This window comes from Diachasma alloeum, unplaced genomic scaffold, assembly GCF_001412515.2.
Source record: "Diachasma alloeum isolate Michigan unplaced genomic scaffold, Dall2.0 Dall_scaffold_00510, whole genome shotgun sequence".
Lineage (NCBI taxonomy): Eukaryota > Metazoa > Arthropoda > Insecta > Hymenoptera > Braconidae > Diachasma > Diachasma alloeum.
In genome coordinates this window covers 160995-185262 of record NW_021680642.1, presented here as the reverse complement: position 1 = coordinate 185262, position 24268 = coordinate 160995, and the positions used below count along the sequence as shown (strand labels likewise).

The 24268-nt window shown below is 42.0% G+C and overlaps 1 protein-coding gene across 1 annotated transcript in view; it reads right to left on the bottom strand.

The window, feature by feature from the left end:
* Positions 1-24268, bottom strand: part of LOC107042701 (transmembrane protein 209) — a 462551-nt gene that overhangs the window by 297721 nt on the left and 140562 nt on the right. Inside the window, exon 3 of the mRNA XM_015263853.2 lies at positions 13208-13341. Coding sequence (XP_015119339.1) covers positions 13208-13341 — 134 coding nt within the window. The remainder of the gene's footprint in view (positions 1-13207; positions 13342-24268) is intronic.

Here is a 24268-nt window from a genome sequence, read left to right as displayed (position 1 = left end):
AAATCAATAGTAGTCCACAAAACCGAAGAATATTAAATTTTCTCAATAGAATGAAAAAGACAGAATACTTTTTATTCAAAAATTTTCACTTATCCAATTTATCAATTGCACTGACTAGGATAAACTCGAAAATAAAGGATGGCTAATCAGCGGCATTCGAACAAAATTCCACAAATACGTGGTTTTTTCAACATTCCCTTCTTAGCAATAAATAATGGAATGGTTCAAACTTCTAAACATATAATTGTTTCGGCATGTAATTGATTTTTGGTTAAATTCTGGGATCAGAAAGATTAGTTACAACTCAGGAAAAATTATTCTTGGAGTGAAAAATTGATTATGATTGAATCATTTACTTTGAAAAATGGTCATGGTCTCTGAAAATCGAGATTTTTCAATCATTTCATTAGTCTATTTCGAAAAATGAACTTTCTATTTTTTTCCAATTTTTAAAAAAGGTTTCCTAGCAACTATGGGTAAATAGCAGTTGTACTGTTGAAAAAAACAGAAATTGCAAAAAAAGTCAATTAGAATCAATAGCTAGAATTATGAGATTGTTCAACATATTTTACGTCAAGTATAGGCGAATCTAAATGCACCACACTGAAAGTGAAGATAATTTTTTTCACTTTGAAAAAATTATAATGATATCCAAATTGAAAAATTCTATGATGAATAAAAAGCTGGGACTCAATATTCCATAATAGCACAGAATAAGAATGATGATATTCATATTATATCATCTGAACATTAACTTGAATTTCAAATTCACAAAAAAGGATGAAGTGACGATATTCTATGCACACAATTATATTGATGATATGAAAAGATTGATTGAATTAAGGATAATCAGGCGAGCCCAGAGGGTTAGAAAAAAAACAGCCATTTTTTTCTTTTTATTATGTATTCTTTAAATGATGGAAAAAGCGTGTAGAAAGTTTTAGACTGCTGGGGAGCATGGTTAATTTATTATGAATTTTTGAAAAAGTGGTCATTTAACCAGTGATCTCATGGAAATCACAAAAAAAACTGCAAAACCCAAGGAATGAATGCAGCCAAAGTCATAAAACTTTAGACACATTTAGAACATGTGATCAATGATTTGTGGAGTGAAAAAGATTATCGCCTAGGAGCATTGTTTATTAATAATAGCGAAAAAAGTACTGAAAAATGAAATTTCTGCGCACGCAGCCCAAACGAGCAGCAACGTCCCAAGTACCGATTCGGTGGGGGTAGCGCGGTCAATTTAAACGTCTCTTGAGAGAGACCGATGAAGTGTTGTGATTGGAGCTCCCTCGAGCCAGTGGTACCAGCTCCTGGTGAAAAAAAAAAAAACACTACCGACGATGTTGCCACTTTTTCGCATGGATTAATATTTTTTCATTTATAAAAAAAAAAACAATCTGAAAACCATTCAATGCGTGGAACAGATACAAATAAATTTGATTAGCTCCAAAAATAATTTTTAATCGGAGTTGTAAGTACGAGTACTTACAAAATATTCAATTTCAAAGAGATCAGGAAGGAATCAATAAGTAGCAAGACTGCTTTTTGCAATGGGAATGATTATGAACAATCAATTGAAAAAATCAATAGTGAGTGTGAAATTTCTTGAACTTTCTCACCAATTTCGCAAAAATTTCCAAGTTTAAAAAAAATGCAACAAGCATTTCGGGATTTTATGGAGAATTTGAAAAAATTTTATCGTCGGATAAAATTGTGACGAAGATCATGAATGAGGAGACGATACTCCGAATTAGTAAAAAAGCATCAGAATCAATCATGTAATTTTTCCAACAAAATTATCGATTGCTTTTGTGAAGAAATAAAGCGGAATCAAGAGGGTGGCGAAAACTACAAAATTCGGCGTTTTGAGAAATTTAATAATTATTGTTTTGCACTCTGAATAGAACTTCGATCATGATTATAGTTAGAAGCTCATTCAGTGAATACAGAGTTAGTCAATTACTTAATGCAATTGAAGAGGTGTTGAACCGTGGAGCATTGTTTCCATTAATCTTTATACTCAGTATAATAAGACGATGATGAATCATTAATTTGTGAAAAACTCACAAGGAAAAACACGAGGAGAAAAGGCATCATACAAAGGCATCAACGTCGCGGCCGCGGCGGCGCTAGAATAATATATAGACTACGGGTTCGGGTTTGTCGATGGTTTCTCTCTTTGTCAAATATTTCTCAGAGTGAAGCAAGAACGGTCACGGAGTGAGGGATACGTTCACTATGCAATGGCGACTATCCTCCTCTACAACACCATTCGACAGAGAAGGAAACCGGCGACAAACGCAACACTCTCTGTCCGTTTCGTGCTTTTTTGAATACACAAGAGGGATAGGGAACCCGTCTATGTATTATAATATAATATGTCTATGGTTTGGCCTCCTTCCCTCTATTCTCCAGGGTAAGACACTGTTGGCAATTCATGGGATACGAAAAATAAGAATTCGAATTGCGCTGCCAACTTAATGGCTCAAGTCTGACCGTTTTCATTTAGAAGATAATGGAAACGCAAGAAATGTGCATGCTAGTTCGTTGCTATTTGCATATCTTCGTAAATATTGAACGAATTAAATTAATAATTGCATCAGTGGAAAGCGGATTGGTGATTTATATGGGGTAACTAACGACAATTTTCGTCTAAATATTGGCAATTTTTATTAATTGACGAAAAATCAGTTGGGGGTAGTGGAAGGGGAAGTTGTATTGTGTATACATACCCGGTAGCTCTCGTCGTTTTGTTGTGACGTTAACAGGCGCGACTACCCCCTCCACTGGGTTCCCACTTTGTCGTTAGTGAGGGGGCTCAGTCGCGGGCGGTGGGAGTCTTAAGGACTACCGCCGCCCGCGGTCGCTAAGAGGAACCCACCCAATCCATGTGTGTGAGCGGCGTAAGCCATGGCCTCGGCCATACCGTGCCTAAGGATGTGTAGTACAGGGAGAGCTGTGTCGCTAACGGTGCCTCTGAGAAACCTGGGCGACCTCTGAGAGTAGTCTTGGGTGTAACCCTCCCGAGACAAGTCAAGCCCTGGGCAATCGCGGCAATGCACCAGGTGAAAACGCTTAACCGCCGTACTCGTGGGACCAAAAATGGAAACCAATCTAAAAAAATCTCAGTATTGAAAAAGAAACTTCGGGTGGGGCCAGCGATGGCGAACACACGAAGTCTGACAAGACTGACCAGTCTGGTGCCGATGTGCATCGAGTCAGACTGAGTAGAGCCGAGAGAAGACGTCGCAAGAGGGCGAAGCTGCATCAAACCTCGGGGGCAATTGCAACCTTGGCGGACGCAGCAGCGAAGGTCGATGAGGGGAGGGGGCAGGGGGCTGTGAGGAAGGCAATAAAACGCCTTCCATAGGAGCGTACCACGNATCTCTGTTCTGAAAGCTAGCAACTTCAGACGGCACTGCGGGATTCAAAAAGCAACTGTCAAGCTGCTTGCGAAAGACCGTGGTGAAAGTCAGAAGAAGGGTACATAGAGGTACCAGGAAAGTAGTCATCATTATGGCTGCAACCCGGGTGCACATTGTACAGATAAATTTGCACCACAGCAAAGCAGCCTCGGCTACTCTAGTCAGGCTGTTAGCTGGGATGCAGACTGTCATAGCAATGATCCAGGAACCATGGATAGTGGACAATGCTATTAAGGGCCTCAGTGGTTGTGGCAGAATCTATCACGCAAACACTCAGGAGAAAATTAGNAGACTTATAACAAGCGGCTGTCACCAACCTCATTAGCCTAGTGAGAAACACAGGGCTAGGGCTGTTGTGACTGACCGAAACTAAGGCGTATGTTACAAAAGATCGTATGATTTAGGTGACTCTGGGCACTTTAAGTGACCAGTCGCGCATATTCTAATTCTTATTCTAACAGGCGCGACTTGACCGATACGCTACCGCGTATCTCGATCCGTAATCGCGTACATTCAGTAGCGAAGAGGTAAACCGAGTTAAATCGATTTTGACTTTTAGTCAGTTTTCAATTAATATCTCGGAATCTAAGAGAGATAGCGAAGTTCTTCTCATGACCCTTTTTATAACCTTCAGTTCGCTCTACAAAAAAAGTCATGATAAAAATTTTTTCATTTCTTTTAGATTCTGAGATATTCGTCGAAAACTGACCAGTAGTCAAAATCCACTTGACCGGGCTTACCGTTTCGCTACTGAATTTTCATTTTTTTGTATTCAAACAAACCTCCTATGCTCCATATTTCTTGAAGGAATTACTGGATTTTGTTCTTCTTCATTCACAGTGTTATTTTTACCGCAGTTGGATTTTTATGGCTTATTTACATAGTTCTCTCATAAATTATTTTTCAAAGCATCGTCACTCATGGATTCCCATTCCGAAAACATCTGTAATTTTTTTCATATTCTACAAGGGTTTTACATATATTTGTTGAGGAATTAACATATTGTCAAATTATTGCACGGACAGGGAATGAAATTTTCAGTAGGATGAATGTTAAAATTCTAATGATCTGTTTTACCCCGCGAGTGATTACTACCGCCACCATCGGAACCAATCTGAACTACATGCTGCGTGACATGAGCCCACTAGCCACTGTTTGCCCTTCTTCCCTCCATTCTCCATGATACTATATAACGTAAGACACTGTTGGCAATTCCTGCATGCGAAAGTGAGAATTCGAGTTGCGCTGCCAACGCAATGGCTTGAGTGTGACCGTTCTCGTTTAGAAGATAATGGGAACGCGAAAAATGGGTACGCCAGTTTGTTGCTATGTGCATATCTTCGTAAATATTGAACGGATTAAATTAATAATTGCACCAGTGGAAAACGGATTGGTGATTTATATAGGGTAACTAAGGACAGTTTTCGTCTAAGTGGGTGCATTTTTTATTAATTGATGGAAAATCAGTTGAGGGTAGTGTAAGGAGAATTTGTGTCGTGTATAGATACTCGGTAGCTGTCGTCGTTTTGTTATGAGATTATGAGGCGCGACTTGGCCGATACGCTACCGCGTATCTCGATGTACGATGGGTCATTTTAAATGATTTTTCATGTTCTTTGAGTGTGCCAAAGGGCGATTGGATAGCTGGAAAGCACGGTGAGATATTGATGCTAAATTTAAAAAAAAATCATTGAGAAAAAGTCGAAATTTTTAAAAAATCATAACTTCCTCAATTATTTATATTTTTCAATTTTTTTTCAAAACTTTTGTATAATCGCCATCCTTTCAGAAAAAAATTGAAACGAAATTCCCAGCATGGAATTTTTTAGCCTGCTGATTTGACGTGGGTCTGCTCATGAATAAATTGCTGATATTCAGTAACATACAGGAACTGAATTCCAGCGAGAAAAGTCCTCATATCAAGAACCATGGTAGTGAAATCAAGAACAAAAGTTCTTGAAATAAAAACTTTGCGGTACTCAAATCAAGAACTCTGGGTTCTTAAAATAGGAATCGTAGGAGGCATACAAATATTTCGTCACGAGAGAAAGTAGGGGAAGGATTTTTGTAATTCGTTACGGAGGAGGGAGGAATTAGCCGATGTCTAGATCTCCTTTGCTTTCCGAGATATTCTCCAAAAACTAATTTTCTGATTTGAGTGACACATCTTGTTTTATGTCTTAGACTCTGAAATAAGTTCTGTGCTGGGTTATGATATTCAGAAGATTTAATTTCTACTAATCAATGCTCAATAAATCATAACAATGAGGGTAATTTTCCTGGATGTTATTCATTTTTAAAAATCGGAATATCGTTGGTATTCCATGATAGATTACAAGCGAGTTTGTTTCTCACCCAATTGAATTCGATAACCTCCCTCTTTCATTATTCGTAATTCACTGAAACTTCTCATTACAATCCCTATTATCTTTTGCGTATCAATTTCATATCTGGAAAGATTTCAACAGCACTGTGGATTTTACGTCTCACAGTCTCCAAATCTACAGGAATGACTGCATGGAATTCCTTTATTGCAGCAATGTGCTGTACAATGAATGAGGAAAATCATCAAATTCAATTGGGTGAGAAAAAGTCTCTTGTAATCTGCATGGAACACCAGCGATNCATGGATTCCCATTCCGAAAACATCTGTAATTTTTTTCATATTCTACAAGGGTTTTACATATATTTGTTGAGGAATTAACATATTGTCAAATTATTGCACGGACAGGGAATGAAATTTTCAGTAGGATGAATGTTAAAATTCTAATGATCTGTTTTACCCCGCGAGTGATTACTACCGCCACCATCGGAACCAATCTGAACTACATGCTGCGTGACATGAGCCCACTAGCCACTGTTTGCCCTTCTTCCCTCCATTCTCCATGATACTATATAACGTAAGACACTGTTGGCAATTCCTGCATGCGAAAGTGAGAATTCGAGTTGCGCTGCCAACGCAATGGCTTGAGTGTGACCGTTCTCGTTTAGAAGATAATGGGAACGCGAAAAATGGGTACGCCAGTTTGTTGCTATGTGCATATCTTCGTAAATATTGAACGGATTAAATTAATAATTGCACCAGTGGAAAACGGATTGGTGATTTATATAGGGTAACTAAGGACAGTTTTCGTCTAAGTGGGTGCATTTTTTATTAATTGATGGAAAATCAGTTGAGGGTAGTGTAAGGAGAATTTGTGTCGTGTATAGATACTCGGTAGCTGTCGTCGTTTTGTTATGAGATTATGAGGCGCGACTTGGCCGATACGCTACCGCGTATCTCGATGTACGATGGGTCATTTTAAATGATTTTTCATGTTCTTTGAGTGTGCCAAAGGGCGATTGGATAGCTGGAAAGCACGGTGAGATATTGATGCTAAATTTAAAAAAAAATCATTGAGAAAAAGTCGAAATTTTTAAAAAATCATAACTTCCTCAATTATTTATATTTTTCAATTTTTTTTCAAAACTTTTGTATAATCGCCATCCTTTCAGAAAAAAATTGAAACGAAATTCCCAGCATGGAATTTTTTAGCCTGCTGATTTGACGTGGGTCTGCTCATGAATAAATTGCTGATATTCAGTAACATACAGGAACTGAATTCCAGCGAGAAAAGTCCTCATATCAAGAACCATGGTAGTGAAATCAAGAACAAAAGTTCTTGAAATAAAAACTTTGCGGTACTCAAATCAAGAACTCTGGGTTCTTAAAATAGGAATCGTAGGAGGCATACAAATATTTCGTCACGAGAGAAAGTAGGGGAAGGATTTTTGTAATTCGTTACGGAGGAGGGAGGAATTAGCCGATGTCTAGATCTCCTTTGCTTTCCGAGATATTCTCCAAAAACTAATTTTCTGATTTGAGTGACACATCTTGTTTTATGTCTTAGACTCTGAAATAAGTTCTGTGCTGGGTTATGATATTCAGAAGATTTAATTTCTACTAATCAATGCTCAATAAATCATAACAATGAGGGTAATTTTCCTGGATGTTATTCATTTTTAAAAATCGGAATATCGTTGGTATTCCATGATAGATTACAAGCGAGTTTGTTTCTCACCCAATTGAATTCGATAACCTCCCTCTTTCATTATTCGTAATTCACTGAAACTTCTCATTACAATCCCTATTATCTTTTGCGTATCAATTTCATATCTGGAAAGATTTCAACAGCACTGTGGATTTTACGTCTCACAGTCTCCAAATCTACAGGAATGACTGCATGGAATTCCTTTATTGCAGCAATGTGCTGTACAATGAATGAGGAAAATCATCAAATTCAATTGGGTGAGAAAAAGTCTCTTGTAATCTGCATGGAACACCAGCGATGTACCGGTTTCGAAAAATGAAGAAAATCCAGGAAAATTACCTTCGTTGTTATAATTTATTGAGCATTGATTAGTAGAAATTAAATCTCGTTAATAGCATAACCCAGCACACGACTTAATTCAGAGTCAAAGACAAAAAGTTATCAACAAACAAAAGTTGAGTAACAAAATATGTTACTCAAATCCCAATATTAGTTTTTGGACAATATCTCGGAAGAAAAAGGAGATAGAGAGATTGTTGTAATAAACTTTTTTGTAGTGCTCATTCTTCCCTATAAAAAAGGTTTTTTCTTGCAAGAAATCGATATTTTGTTTCAATGCTGAGATATTGTAAAAAAAACTAATTTGCAACTAAATCCGGAGATAATTTTTCAATGAATATCTCTGAATATACGGTAGATGGAAAAATTTACATAAAATCTTTTTTGTAGAACTCATAACTGCTGTACAAAAAAGATTTTATAAAAAATTTATACATCTCCCTTAGATTTCGAGATATTTGTGAAAAGCTCATTTTTTCGGAGGATAAAATTTTGTTTTTCTCTGCATTTCACCTCTGAGTTTGTGAGAGCACCAAAAAAAAAACTGTTTTTGTTAGGAAATTTTATGAACTTTACGAGGAAGAAATAAAAAAATAAAAAAATGTTGGGGAACGACCCCAAATGACCGTTTGAAACTTTCTTTTTGAATTTTCTATGCCAAAATACATAGATAGATGAAAAACAATATTGTTTTCGAAATACTTAGAAAATTTCCAACGAAATTTAGGGGTTAAAAATTTTTTTTATCGTTCTTAGTGGCTCGTAGGTAGAATTGAAAAAAAAAATGTTAGAAGAAAACAAAATTCAAACTTCAATATCTCCGCCAATAACTGAGTTGTAGAGCTCCGGTTCCGCTCGTTTTTCTTCTTTTGGAATATAAAAATAGAAAGAAAAAGTTTCAAAATTTTAAGACAATTGTTCATATTCAGAATTGGTGGATTCGCTCATAAAAAAGTTCTACGAAACTTTTCTAATTTTTTGGTAATTCCATACTAAGTTAATATTCACTAAATTTTCGATTTCCGATTCGGCGTTATCCATAATTTTATTCAAATTTCTGAAAAAATCCACTTTTAAAAGATCCAGTGTAACGATTTCTGAAGCCTCTATTCCGCTTATCAAGTAATGTAATATTATGTCTATGTATGTTTTTTTATGTACTGTAATTTATTTAACAATTGAAATAATTAAATACTGTTTTCTACTATAAAAAAATGCATACATGTATAGTATATATATTATATAATATAATGTATAAAATATAATATATATTATGTTAGATATTATATATGATACAATATATAATATATAATATAATATACAGCAGATAGATTATACATATATGATTTATCCTGTCATTTTTTTAACTGTAAAAAAATTGATAGTTCTGTAAAAAAATAGATGTATAGGATAGTATATATGTATACAGCACATAATACACCCCTAAAAATTAATAGGAACGTAAGAAGCAAAAGAGAAACGAAGAAGAAGGTGAAGAGGATTCTAACGATTCCGAATAAATTATTCAACAATTAAATTCTCATTCTGAAAAACTGTTTTGAAACCATTCATTTTTTCTGCATTATTATTATCGAGATAAAAATTAATGAAAGTGAGAAACGGTAAGGTTTTACTATTCTGGCACCCATGGAAAACAATATGCGCGCGTAGCGCGCGCCCTGTTCTAGTTCATGAAAAAAGTCAGGAAAAAATGACTGAGCGCAGAAAAACGGTCAGGTTACATCTAGAGAGACGATTTTTCAGCATAAATGATAACGCAAAAAAAATACTGAAAATTGGATAAATTGACCGATCAGTTAGCGTCACGAGGTATGCATCAAGTCAGAAATGGTCAGAAAACGGTAAATTTACGACTGACTTGACGCATGTCAAAAATTGCCGTCATTTCGCATCCCTACTTTTGACCCTCATTTTTTCTGACCCTTAAAATGAGGCTCCATTGCAGACTCTTCATGTTCCCAACCCGTAGATTTTGACCCTCAAAATTGCTGACCCTAAAAATATTGGAATGTCGAACTTTTACCCCAATTTTTTCTGACACTTGAAATGCGGCCCTTTTGCAGATCCTTCATGTTTCTGACTCTTAGATTTTGACCCTTGAAATTGCTGACCCTAAAAAATGTTGAAACGTCGAAATTTTGACTCTCACTTTGCGGGCCAGAAAGTATTTGACCCCACTATCTACTCTCTAGAAATTGTAGACAGTAGAGAGAGTTGCCCGCACCAAGCATCCGAGCCCAACTAACTACTTTCTAGAAACTTGAGAGAGTGGAGAGTTGCCCCCACCCAGTATCCGATCCCAACTATCTACTCTAAAAAATGAGAAGAGTAGAGAGTTGTCCTCATTTTAAGGTTCCGAAAAAATGAAGGTCGAAAGTTCGATGTTCCGACATTTTTAGGGTCAGCAATTTTAAGGGTCAGGAACATGAAGGGTCTACAAAGGATCCTCATCTTAACGGTCAGAAAAAGTAAGGGTCAAAAGTTCGCCGTTCCAAAATTTTTATGGTCAGCAATTTTAAGAGTCAAAATCTGAGGGTCAAAAACATGAAGGGTCTGTAAAGTACCCTCATCTTGAGTGTCAGAAAAAATAAGGGTTAAAAGTTGGACGTTCCAACATTTTTAGGCTCAGCAATTTTTCAGGGTCAAGAACATGAAGGGTCTGCAAAAGACCCTCATTTTAAGGGTCAGAAAAAATGAGGGTCAAAAGTTCGACGTTCCACCATTTTTAGGGTCACAATCTAAGGGTCATGACCATGAAGGGTCTGCGAAGGACCCTCATTTTAAGGGTCAGAAAATTTCACCTCGCCCTTCAACAAAAACAAATGATTTTGCCCTCAATCAATGGAAAATTCATTGCCGAATCGATAGAGCGCAATATCATCTCTTTATGTCAATCCGAAGATGAGAAAATTCGTCGCGGGAGAGGAGAAAAAATGACAGCCGTGCGCAATTGAGAACCGCTAGTGCTTCCCCTTCTCCTCGTCAACGGCAGAAGACTGGAGAGCCAGCAAGCTCAACTACACCCCACAGCCGACACACTGACACGGGCCTCTCTGACCTTGCCCTCTAATTGGCCAAACTTTATTCATTAATATCTTTTGAATGAAGCTACGGATCGAAAAACTTCATTGGACTTTTCGATCCAGAATTCAACCCTCAACCGTCCATTTCAGGGAATACCTCCACTTTTGGGACACTCTGTATACAGGTGGATAAGTAGTTGTAATGTAATGTATTTCGCAAGGCGGACGCCACTAGACTGACTTCGGGCCGAGGGGTCTGATTTTCACCAGTGGGATCTGCGCAGCCCCACAGGTGTGTGTATGTGTGAGAATGTTAGCCTCTCACGTAGATGTAGTGAGCCGCTACAATACGACATTTTCCACCAATTAAAAATTGACTCGTTGGAGCCCCACGTGTCAAGTGACCCCCAAAATTCATATAAAAATGCCATAAAAATTAAATTAGCCAGTCTTGAAGCAGCCGCGGATCAGTAGCAATTCTGGTGGAAGTAGTTCATTTAATCGATCCGGTTTTTCAATTTTTCCGTTCGTAGCGGTGCAAAGTCGATGTTACGCGGAATAGTTATAAAGTAATAACGAACAATTGATTTTATCCGGGGATAAAGTTCCTTTAATCGAAAGTGGTGTCTCTTCCTACATTTAAGGAATTAGACTATTGTGAAGTGTTGCGGGCAGTCTCACTCGAATTAAAAAATTCAACTATCAAAAACTTGTTAAAATAATCTAAAGAATAGAAGAAAGTGTATTCGCGAAGGTATCCATAATAGCTTTCAGCTTGACTAATTGCTGATGAGATCTCGAATTTACCCAAGGATCTACACATAAAACTATATAACTGCAAAAAGCAGACTTAACTCCGAGTAAAATAATTTGTGACATAAGACCAAAATTAGATTCTTCAGATCATTCCAGGGGTAGGGAAATTCGAAATAATTCAGTTGTTAAATTTTGTAATTTGAATACTTTTGTTTTTGGAAATTAATTGATTCAAAATTCGCAACTGAAATCAAATTCAACTCTAAATTTCTTGATTTTCAACTATTTTTGAAACTAAATTCTCTCGCTAAATAATAAAAGTCATTTCCACCCGGAAAATTCCAGTTAAAACCCACTTGAAAATTTTCCTTATTATTTAAAGATAAGACTATAAACTTTGCGTCGTCCAAATGAATTCAAATCTTAATAATTTTAGCTTTCTTTTTAAATGAATAATTAAAAAGATAATCCTCCGACGCCAAAAATTTCTGCGGACATAACAGAATCTTCGGAACAATTCTTGCGATCTGTATCGTCGAATGATACTTCTAAAACGCCGCGGTCTGCCTTGTTTGAATATTGAGTTCGGATTGAAAATGAAATTGGAACACAGGAGATTGTGTTTAAAATAATAATAAATATATTCTGATAATAATGCCGAATTGCACAGTTTTACACGAAGTTTGATATTTTGAATGGACTGTATTTTAGTTATTGTATTTTAAGTCGGAACTGTAACTGTCTGGAAAATTGGGAAGTCGCAGCTTTTATGTGCGTGGAAGTCAGGAGGTTCTCGGTGATTGGTTGTTGTGCGGTGGAAGGGATCACTTTTCGGAACGGTGCTAGGATTGGCTAGAAATTGGAAGGGAAGGGAGCGGTTAAGCGGGAAGCGCTGGGATTGGTTCGGCGCTGTAGATTTTTGGAGCTTCCAGGGTGGAGGAGAAGGGGTCGTTGGGACTCAAGTGAGTCGGAGTGCGTCAAGACCCCCTGGGGTGTTGGCGACGGATTGTCGGGATAGGGATTAGGTGCATCAAGGCTTCCCGGGGTGTTGGCGACAGACTGTCGGGACTAGGGATTAGCAATACCCAAATATTATGAGTGGTTTATGAGACCAGGTGCAAGCTTTGAATCATGGAATGAGTATTGATGGGTACTAATGATGCGGAACTACGTGAGAAAATAGAGGCTCAGGAACAATTACCGGGGAACTACGCGAGGAAACGAATGTTCAGAAACAATTGTCTAGGAAATTCGAGGAAAATTGTGAATTTGGCAGCTGCACTAAAAATATTGAAAATAAAAGAAATGTATGAATAAACGATTCATGGAATTGATCCTCACGACTCAACACGATCGCAAGATTGTTTCCGATGGTTTCGTTCCGTGTAGAGCCGATTAGATCACAAGTTTTTCCCGCCAATTGTATTTGCTCGACTCTGATTAGTGTACACGGATGCGTCTTCGTGTAGATTCTATTCCGTGAGCAGTGACACTAACGGGAGTCTACTGTATGCTGATTGCACGCAAAGCGTATGAACGCAGAGCATGATGAAATAAACTATACAAACTCTGATATTGTTTTTTTCGTTTATCACAATAATATTACCATTCTTAAATTCGCGGTCCATTGATTAACCCTGTTAGGATCGATTCTGTACTTTCTCCAGATATCAGGAGTACCAAAAAATCCTCGTGGTGATATGCCCTCTTCAGCGCCAGGACTGGTAGATTTCGTTTTATCTAGAAATACAAAAAAAACTAACATTGTAGAGAATTAAAATTTGTCAGTGAAGTGGTAAAATATAAAATTTGTCGAATGATGCTTAATGTTGGGGTTTGGGAATCTTCAGGATATCGAATAAAACGCAAATAACCGTTTAATAGAGAAATGTATTCAAGAATTAGCGAATACACTCGTCTCTCGGGTAGTAAAGTCAGCGTGGACCAGTTATGCTTACCAGGGCAACTGGCGCATGCACGCCGCCTATATCAAACAGTCAAGAAGATGAAAATCCCTTATTTGACTATAAGTCTATTTGATGTTACCAGAAGGGTAAACATCAAACAGAATTACAATTTTTAGAACAATTCTATTTTTTTCAGCGAGTTATCATTTTTCAACAAATTTCTTTTTTTCCACTTGAATTTTGATTCCCTCATAGAACAATTCGTGACCATGACGCTGGTCCTTTTTCTGGTCATTACGCTAATGTCTCTATTCCTGTTGGACGAACCTCCCAGGTTTCACGCTCATTTGAAAGCCTATTAAATAAGCTTGAAACTAACATGTGAATCATTTCATTATGATCATTTTTCATTACAGTGAGAAAAAAAATCTAATATCTGAAACATATTTTCTTGAGAGAAGTAAATTATTTTCAATGGCTTCAATCTCAGAATGTGTGCACTTTATGGAACTCGAATAAATTTCCATTCATCACTATCGATCCGCGTTACGTCATGAATATTTTACATATTGCAATATTGGAAGTGTCTAACGAAAAAATAATGAAAACCATAAAGACTAGAAGATTGACGATTCTTCTACGCGATTTAAGTAAGTTTATGTGCGACAAAATCATACTTAAGTACAAGAATATTCTACAGCATGAGGCCTTTCTCAGGTCATGTGAGTTGAGATGCCTGAGAGAATTAAACAATTGAAGAAAATTTACTCGTCTCAAGAAAACATGTTCCAGATATTGGAAAATTTTTTTCTCAGTGTAGGTTATGGCACTTTTAGGCAAAAATTGGTTTTTGTTGCTTTACTGGAAAATTCCACTTTGGCTGGATTTTTCTATTTTTTCAAGTCAAATCACCTGAAAAATCGATATATTATCATGAAAGGGCTTTCTTCATTTTTCAAATTGTGATGTATCGAATGCGATTTGGTTGAATTTTCATAAAGTTATTGGAGATTGCTTCTTTTGAACGTCATGTCATACCCTGAAATTAGCACTTTTCATCCAGTATTGGACCTTTGCACTTGACTAATGAGAATTTTTTATACATCAATTTGAGAATCTCAACGAGATCTCAACGAGTATGACTCTCCTCACTCCATCCACTTGATCAATTGTTATGGGTAATTATATGCGGAAATTGGCATGTCACAAATTAAAAATGTCCAATTTTTTAGCATTTTCTCTTGCATTACAATTTTTCTCATGATTAGAAAAAATGTTATATCGAGTGGAAAGCTTATTAAATAAGCTTCAAATTGAGAGGTCAGTCGTTCAATTTCGACCATTTTCCACAGAGTCATGAGAGTATTTGGCAAAATTTATTTTTTTCATGTTTTACTAGGTGTATAAATTAATTCTCGGCCTTTTTTCGACAATTCTGACATTTATTTATAAAAAAATGAACACAGATCTAGTCTTGAAAATAATCACCGTCACTTTGCACGCATTTCTCCCATCTATCGGGCAATTGTCGGATTCCGGCTCGGAAGAAAGATGGTGGTTTTGACTGGATGAAGTCATCAATGCACTGCCGGACTTCTTCAGGAGATCGAAACTGGGTATCCACTAGATGATGTGGCGCCCGAAAAAGGTGATAGTCAGAAGGCGCAAGGTCTGGAGAATACGCCGCATGTGAGAGAATTTCCCAGCCCAACGTGGAGATAACTTTCAGGGTATCTTTGGCCGTGTGTGGCCGCGCGTTGTCCTGCAGTAAAATCACTTGCCTCGTACCACTATCAGTAAAAGGTCTCTTTTCCTCAATAGTCTCACTCAACTTCACCAGTTGGTCCTGATAACGCTTAGCAGTGACGATTTTCCCCTGTTCGAGTATCTCATAATAGATTACACCTTTGGAATCCGACCAAATACACAACAATTTTTTCCCGTGAATGTTTGGTTTTGCAGTGCTAGTTGACGGCTCCCCCGGATAAACCCACGACTTTCGCCTCTTAAGATTGTCGTAAAATATCCACTTTTCATCCCCAGTCACAATTTTATGTAAAAAGTCTTTTTGTTTGAATCTGGGCAATAGGCACATTGCAATTTCACAATTGGAACAAACGGAACTTCATTGCATTGGAGACCAAGAAGAAGAGATGATGGCTCCAACAATCACTCAATAAGTAGTGATGGAAGCTTGCAATAGAGTGGGCAACACCAAGGCTCCTGGTCTAGATGGAATCCCCAATATTGCACTGAAGTCAGCTATTCACGCGATGCCGGATATCTTCTTGGGCGTATACAATGAGGGCCTGAGAGAGGGCACCTTCTCTGCCATGTGGAAGCAGCAGAGACTAGTATTACTCCCGAAAGGAAAAAAACCACCGGACGATCCATCGTCATACCGTCCCCTCTGCATGCTCGATACCGCGGGCAAGATCCTCGAGCATATCGTTCATCGAAGAATAGAATCAGCAGTCAAACCCCTATTAGCCGACAACCAATATAGTTTTCGCAGAGTCCGTTCCACAATAGACGCCATTAATCTGGTCGTCGATACCGCCAGGGAAGCGATCTCAGAGGCGAGATGGCTCAATGGAAGAAAGGAGTATTGCATGGTAGCGACACTGGATATTAAGAATGCCTTCAATTCAGCCAGATGGGACTGTATTATGGAGGCTCTTACTAAGTTCAACGTACCGAGATACTTGCGGAGAATGGTTAACAGCTACCTCACTGGGAGGGAGTACAAAGTCACCGGAGGTGTGCCTCAAGGCTCAGTGTTGGGGCCTCTGTTGTGGAATATCATGTATGATGGGTTGCTGAAGCTGACAATGCCGCAGAATACCCAACTCGTGACATTTGCAGATGACGTAGCCGTAGTCATCGTGGGCAAATATCTGAAGGAGATCAACTTCATCTTTGACACAATCTCTGAGATGATTCGCCACTGGATGGACACTGTAGGCCTGAAACTGGCAGAACATAAGACAGAGGCCGTGTTGATCACAAGTACAAAGCGAACTGAGACAATCACGCTGCAAGTGGCATCCTACGAGATTACTTCCCAGCCTTTCATCCGGTACCTGGGGGTGATGATCGATGCTCGATTAAACTTCAGGCAGCAAGCAGAAACAGCAGGTTTGCATGTGAGTGCGAAGGCCTTGGGAGTCAGAGTCAACCTGTCCAAAACAGAGAAGACAAACGCTGCTGTTATCGGTGGTCACATCAGTGCTCACATACGGCATCGTCATCTGGACCGATGCACTACAATTGCAGGAGACACGACGAAAAGTTGCATCAACGTATCGACTGAGTGCCTTCAGAGTGGCGAGTGCTTTCCACGCGGTGTCGGAGGATGCAATATGCGTCATCGCAGTAATGGTACCGATAGGAGTACTGGCTGAGGAACGAAGATCCCTGTACTAACGAAGGAGATCAGAACCGCTGAATGTTGCAGAACTTAACACAGAAGAGAGACGAAATAGCTTGCGTCGATGGCAGCTGAAGTGGGACAACTCTACCAAAGGGAGATGGACTCATCGTCTGATCCCAAAGGTGGGTGTTTGGCTAAATCGTGATCATGAAGAGGTCAATTGCTACCTGACACAGATGCTATCGGGACAGGGGTGCTTCTGGGCGTGTCTTCATAAATTCAAACACGAGGATTCCCCGAAGTGCCCAGTCCCCACAGGAGTTAACGAGGATTCGGAGCATGTGTTCTTGAGATGCCCCCGTTTCAGTGAGAGCCGGTGTACTTGCGAATCAGGCCTCGAAAGGGAAGTCCTGTCTGAGAATCTGGTAGAAGCTATGCTGTCATCGGAAGCAGCCTGGGATGCTACGAGCAACTTTGTGGCGGAAGTCATGAGAGAGCTCAGGAGTGAGGAACGCAAGCGCAAGGCTGCAGCATAGGCGAGTATTTTTTTGGAACCTCCTACCCACATATAACATCCCACCGGGGTAGGAGGATGTACACTAGATGCTAACAAGGTGGAAGAGCAGATGGCTAAGACCTCCCTCGCAAAGTAATACTTATCGATGGTGCCGCGAGGGAATTAAGGTTAGTGGAAATAAGTCTGATTGGAGTTTAGTCAGTATTGGTCATAGACTTGAGCCCGACATACCCAGTTGTCAGAGAAAATCTCTAGGATTCTCTTCCGTATGTGGGGATGCGTAAATGCACTCTCCCAACAGACTATTGAAAAAAACACACACACACTCACACATACAGCGTTTGAACTGAGGAAGAGTTACAGCTAGAATGTCCCCCCCATGAAGTAATGCCTGGCGGCGGTCCCGCGGGGAGTATGGGGTGAGAAGAAAAGAGGAGAAAAGGGGGTTTTACTGGGTAAAAATCCCGGATTTGGTTTTTAACATCACTTTACCAGAATTTTTCGAAGATTTCCCCCAAGCCTCTATTAAAAAGAAATACAGACACACGCATACATACACACGGATCCTGTCGGAGAGGAACGCCTTTAGTCTCCGTCCGAGAGTTTTCGCAGGTTCGAAGGTCCTGCAATGTGGCGCGTCGCCGGGTGGTGGATAGGAGGATACTCGCTGCTCTGAACTACGAAACAGAGGGTACCGACCAAATAAAAGACATTGGCACGAACCAACACCTTCCAAACACATCCCCCAATGTCAAGGTGTTCACCGTGCCGAGTTCTGAAACGCGCCAGGGGTAGTTGGAGTCGCAAACGGTGGTCCCTGGGGCACCAGGTCCCACCCCAGGTGTATTTGGTGGCCTTACTCCAACAACCGGGGCTCTGTTTGGAGTGGACCGTTATAATTCCCTAGGTACTCGTGGGAACATGATGGATAATATATTAAACACACAAAAGGAAGACAAGGAGCAGGACAACGTGGTTTAACGTGGTTCAACATGGTAACGTTGAAGAAGATGTAGGATAGGCATGAACAGCTCATTGCCGACCTGATTACCTACATGAAGGAAAAGAGGAGCATGAACGCTCATGCTCGAGAGATGGTGAATTCTATCAGCACCTCTGCAAAATGACTCAGGCAGCTGGACGGGCAATCAGGACAGACTAGGCTACGGTGACGCTGGGACACAGCCCTACTCTTAGGGCGAACGCGAATACTTTCTGAGAGTACTGCGACGACGATAAACTCTGAGAGCTCGATTCTCTGTGATAAATTGAAGACTTCCAGGATGAAACAAAAGGCGCGAGTCACTACCGACGGACACCAGGGATCCCAAGAAAAAAAGCAAAAGCGGGAGGCCGCTCACGCCCAGAGCAAGAGAGAATCCACCTGCAAAGTTCTCGGAGGGGGAGCAGGTTAAGAGTAAAAGAGAGAGGCAGATACCGAAGCAGTCCAAAAAGCCGCCCAAGAAGAAAAAGAAGAAGAAGAAAGGGAGTTTAGCGGCGAGGCCAAATGCGCTGATTGTTCCTCCGAAGGATAAGCAGCAGTACTCGGAGATGCTCAAAGCAGTGAAACAGCGGGTACCTTCCGAGCAGGCTCATGATTACGTTGACAAGATCCGCAGAGCGACCACTGGAGATATGCTGATCATCCTTGCAAAAGACAAGGAGGACAAAGCGGTGGGCTTACACAAAGCTATAGCCGAGCTCCTAGGAGATGATGCCGATGTCCTTAGTAAAGGACTACAAAAAGATCTTGAGATCAAGGACCTGGATGAGCTGACCATGAAGGAGGTGCTCGAGGCCCTGCAACTCGCAGTTGGGTTGGATTGCCAAATCTCCCTGGACATCGTCAGATCCTTGCGCACGAGGTAAGATTCACATAGGATGGGTCAACTGCCGAATCCAAAGGGTGGAAAGACTGATCAAGTGTTTTAAGTGCTGGGACTATGGACATCTCGCCATCAAGTGCAAGAGTGAAGTGGACCGAGCAAAACTCTGTACAAAGTGTAGAGAAACTGGCCACAAAGCTGCTGCCTGTGAGAAGGAAGCTCGTTGTACCTTGTGTGTCGAGAAAGACCGAACGAAGAATTGTGCCCATATTGCTGGTAGCAGCAGATACCCTGTCTTCAGGGAAGCACTCCAGAAGATGAACAAGAAACGGTAATGCGGGTACTACAGCTCAACCTCAACCATTGCGAGGCCGCACACGACTTGCTCATGCAGACGGTGCGGGAGCTGAAGATCGAGCTAGTAATCATTTCGGAGCCATACAGACATCTGGACACCCAACTCTGGGAGACGGATAAAAGTTGCAAGGCCGCTATCTGGTCTAGTGGCAAATTCCCATTCCAGAGTTTGCGATTACTGAGGAGGCTGGCTTCGTGGTAACTAAGCTGGAAGGAATCCACTTTTACAGTTGTTACGCTCCACTAGGCCTGACGTTTGACGAGTTCACGGACTTTCTACACAGACTGACCGAGGACGCAAAGCAGCACTTTTCCGTGGCAATCGCTGGGAACTTCAACGTTGGGCAGTCGACTGGTGTAGCAAAGAGACCAAAACAAGAGGGCAAGCACTATTGGAGGCCATGTCTGCACTGAACGTCGTCCTGCTAAACAATGGCGCTGAACCAACCTTTGTAACAGGAGAGAAAAGCTCAATCGTAGATCCCACATTTGTGAGCAGCAACATCGCAAGAGGAAGTTGCTTCTGGAAGGTGATAGACATCTACACCGCTAGTGATCATCGAGCAATTTTTTGAGAGGTATTCGCTGGTCGAAGCATCAGATCAACACCTAAGAAAACCAACGGAATCGGCTGAAAGGGGAGCATCTTCGGTCCTAGCTCATTCATAGTGGCACTAAATGATTACCCGATCAGTGGTAGTAGTGGTACAGAGAAAGTCGAGGATCTCATGAGAAGAGTCATCGAGGCCTGTGATGCCTCTATGCACCGTAAACGCAGTGAAAACCGTCTACCACCGGTGCACTGGTGGAACTATGAGGTCGCCACTCTCCGTGAGGAGTGCGGCAAGGCGAGAAGATCGTCGCAGCGTAGTCGGAAAAAGGCAAACTCTGAAGAACTGGAGATAAAATATAAGAATGCACGCCGAAAGCTCAATAAAGCGATCAAGTGCAGCAAGAGGCAATGCTGGACTGGACTCCTCGATGAGGTCGAGGCTGATACGTGGGGCAGGCCGTATAAGGTGGTCGCGAATACTTTATGACGCGGCTGAAAAGCCAGCCTATGCCATCACCGACATGCCCCGAGCTCCTGAAAAAGATCGTGGTGGTGTTGTTTCCTCAACAACCGGAGCTTCAAGAGTTCACAGAGCAATGTGCGGAAACATCTATTCCACTAATTACAGCGGAGCAACTGAAGGAAGCCTGCGGCAGAGGGGGGGGGGGCACTAAGGCTCCTGGTCTTGATGGCATCCCCAACATTGCGCTGAAAGCAGCGATCAATGCAGCACTGGGACTGCTCCTGGATGTCTACAACGCATGTCTGAAGGAGGAAACCTTCCCCACCAAGTGGAAGCAGCAGAGGCTAAGGCTCCTTCCCAAAGAGAAAAAGCCACCGAACGAATCATCATCCTATCGCCTTCTCTGCATGCTGGATACAGCTGGGAAAATCCTCGAGGTATCATCCACAGAAGAATAGAAACAGCAGTAGAACCGCTGCCAGCTAATAACCAATACGGCTTCCGAAGAGGTCGCTGTACCCTTGATGCCATTGACCTCGTCGTCAGCACTGCCAAGGAGGCGATCTCTGGAACAAGATGGAGAGAAGGTACGAAGAAGTACAGTCTAGTGGCGACGCTTGACACCAAGAACGCTTTCAAATCAGCTGAGTGGGACTGCATCATGGAGGGTCTCGAGAGGATGACCGTACCAGGATGTCCGCAGAGGATGGTAGCTAGCTACTTCACCGACAGAGTTCTCAAGTACGACACAGAGAGTGGCCCTAAAGAGTACCAAGTTACCGGAGGGGTACCTCAGGGCTCGGTGCTGGGTCCTCTCTTATGGAACACCATGTATGATGGATTGCTGAAGGTAGCGCTGCCAATTGAGGCGAGGCTAGTGGCATTCAGGAGGATACGTCAGTAGATGGACTCAGTCAGTTTGCACCTGGCGGAGCATAAAACGAAAGCGGTACTCATCACAAGCAGGAAAAAATTGAAGACAATCACGCTGCAAGTCGGTGACTACGAGCTCACCTCTCAGCCGTTTATTCGGTATCTGGAGGTGATGATCGATGCCCAACTGAATTTCAAGTAGCAAGCAAAGCATGTCAGCGCTAAGGCGTCTGGAGTCAGAGCCATCCTATCACGCCTCATGCCCAAGATAGGAGGACCCAAGCAGAAAAGACGAGCTCTGCTGTCATCGGTGATCACGTCGGTGCACACATACGGCATCGCTCTATAAACTTAGGCTCAATCTGGCTGAGTTGCCAGTGCATACCGCACTGTGTCCGGGGATGCGATGTGTGTTATTGCCGGGATGCTTCCCATTGAAGTACTAGCCGAGGAACGGAAATTCCTCTATCGGCGAAGAAGAACGAATACATCGAGCATTTCAGAGCTCAGGGCAGACGAGAGAAGAAACAGCTTGTAGAGAAGACAATTGCAGTGGGATGCCTCGCAGAAAGGGAGATGGACTCTCCGTCTCATCCCGCAGGCGGACGTTTGGCTGAATGGTAGTCATGGAAAGGTGAATTACGACCTGACACAGAAGTTGCCAGGAGATGGGTGCTTCCGGGCTTGTGTTCACAAATTTAAACATGAGGATTCTCCGGAGTGTCCGGCCTGCATAGGAGTGAATGAAGACGCCGAGCACGTGGTTTTCACTTGGCCCCGCTTCAGCATGATTCGCGACACCTGGGAGTCTGCGATTGGAGAAAAGACCCGGCCTGAGAATTTGGTAGAAGCTATGCTCTCATCGAAGGTAGCCTGGGACGCAACGAGCAGCTACATGGCAGAAGTCATAAAAGAGCTCAGAAGTGAGGAACACAGGCGCAAAGCTGCAGGATAGACGCTGAATCTATTGGAACCCCCTGCCCACACTCAACACCTTAATGAGACAGGACGTACATTGGATGAAAACAAAGTGAAACAGCGAAAAGCTAAAACCTCCCTCGCAAAGTAATACTTAACGGTGGTACCGCGAGGAAATCAAAGGGCAGAAGAATTTCGAGGTGAGATTTTTAGTCGGGGCAGGTCCGACACAGGGTGTGACAAAAGTCCACTATCGTGCGTAGGCATTTTTTCCAAAACGCTCGTAAAAAAACACACACACGCAGATACACACACGTGTACACCCGGCGAAAGCTCAGCAAAGCCATCAAGCATAGCAAGAGGGTGGAGACCGACCCATGGGGGAGGCCCTACAGGGTGGTGATGACACGACTCAAGAGTCAATCAATGCCATCACCATCGTGTCCGGTGCTCCTGAAGAGAATTGTGGAGACGCTGTTCCCAAGTCAACCGGAATTTCGCCGCAACTCTGAACAATGGGAAGGAGAAATTGTCCCGGAGATCACCAGGGAAGAGCTGATGGAGGCCTGTAAAAGAGTGGGAAACTCCAAAGCTCCAGGGCTGGACGGAATCCCGAACATCGCGTTGAAGCTGGCCATTAACACGATGCCAGAGCAGTTCCTGGATGTTTACAACGAGTGCCTCAGAGAGGGCATCTTTCCTGCCATGTGGAAGCAGCAGAGGTTGGTACTGCTCCCAAAAGCGAATAAATCGGCGGACGGACCTTCATCTTACCGTCCCCTCTTCATGCTCGATACTGCTGGCAAGATTCTCGAGCGTATCATCCACCAGAGGATAGAAGCTGCCGTGGAACCTGCGCTTGCTGGGAATCAATATGGTTTTCGGAAAAGCCGGTCCACACTTGATGCCATCAACCTTGTCGTCGAAACCGCTAGGAAAGCGATTGAAGGGGAACTATGGTTGAATGGCACTAAGGAGTATTGCTTGGTGGTAACTCTGGACATCAAGAACGCCTTCAATTCAGCTAGGTGGGACTGCATCATGGAGGCTCTTGCCAAACTGGACGTGCTGGGCTACTTGCGGAGGATGGTAAGTAGCTATTTCAGCAAAAGGGTCCTCATGTATGATACCGAGACTGGGCCTAAGAAGTACAAAGTGACAGGAGGAGTACCCCAGGGTTCTCGACGGGCTGCTGAAGCTGAAACTGCCCTCGCGGACTAAGCTTGTGGCATTTGCAGACGACGTGGCTGTGGTCATCATCAGGAAACACCTGGAGGACATGAAGCGTGTTTTCAGCATAACGTTCGAGACGATCCGCTGCTGGATGGATTCTGTTGGACTGAGCCTAGCGGAACAGAAGACGGAAGCCGTATTGATCACCAGCAGGAAGAAGATCGAGACGATCACGCTGCAAGTCGGGTCTTGTGAAATCACCTCCCAGCCATTCATCCGATACCTGGGGGTGATGATCGATGCACGACTGAATTTCAAGCAGCAAGCTGAGCACGTGGGGACCAAGGCATCTGGTGTGAGATCCACCTTATCACGCCTCATGCCAAACATCGGGGGACCCAAGCAGAGGAGACGAGCACTACTGTCCTCAGTGATTACTTCCGTGCTCACATATGCCATCCCCATCTGGGGAACTGTCCTACAACTACAGGAAGCACGACGTAAGATCGCACCAGTCTATCGACTCAGTGCCCTTAGAGTCGCAAGTGCATATCGGACGGTTTCTGAGGACGCAGTGTGTGTCATCGCAGGAATGTTGCCGATCGAGATTTTGGCTGAGGAGCGGAAAGCTCTGTATGAGCGTAGAAGATCCGAAGTGCTGAGTCCCGAGGAGTTGACGTCTGAAGAAAGGCGAAACAGCCTAAGGC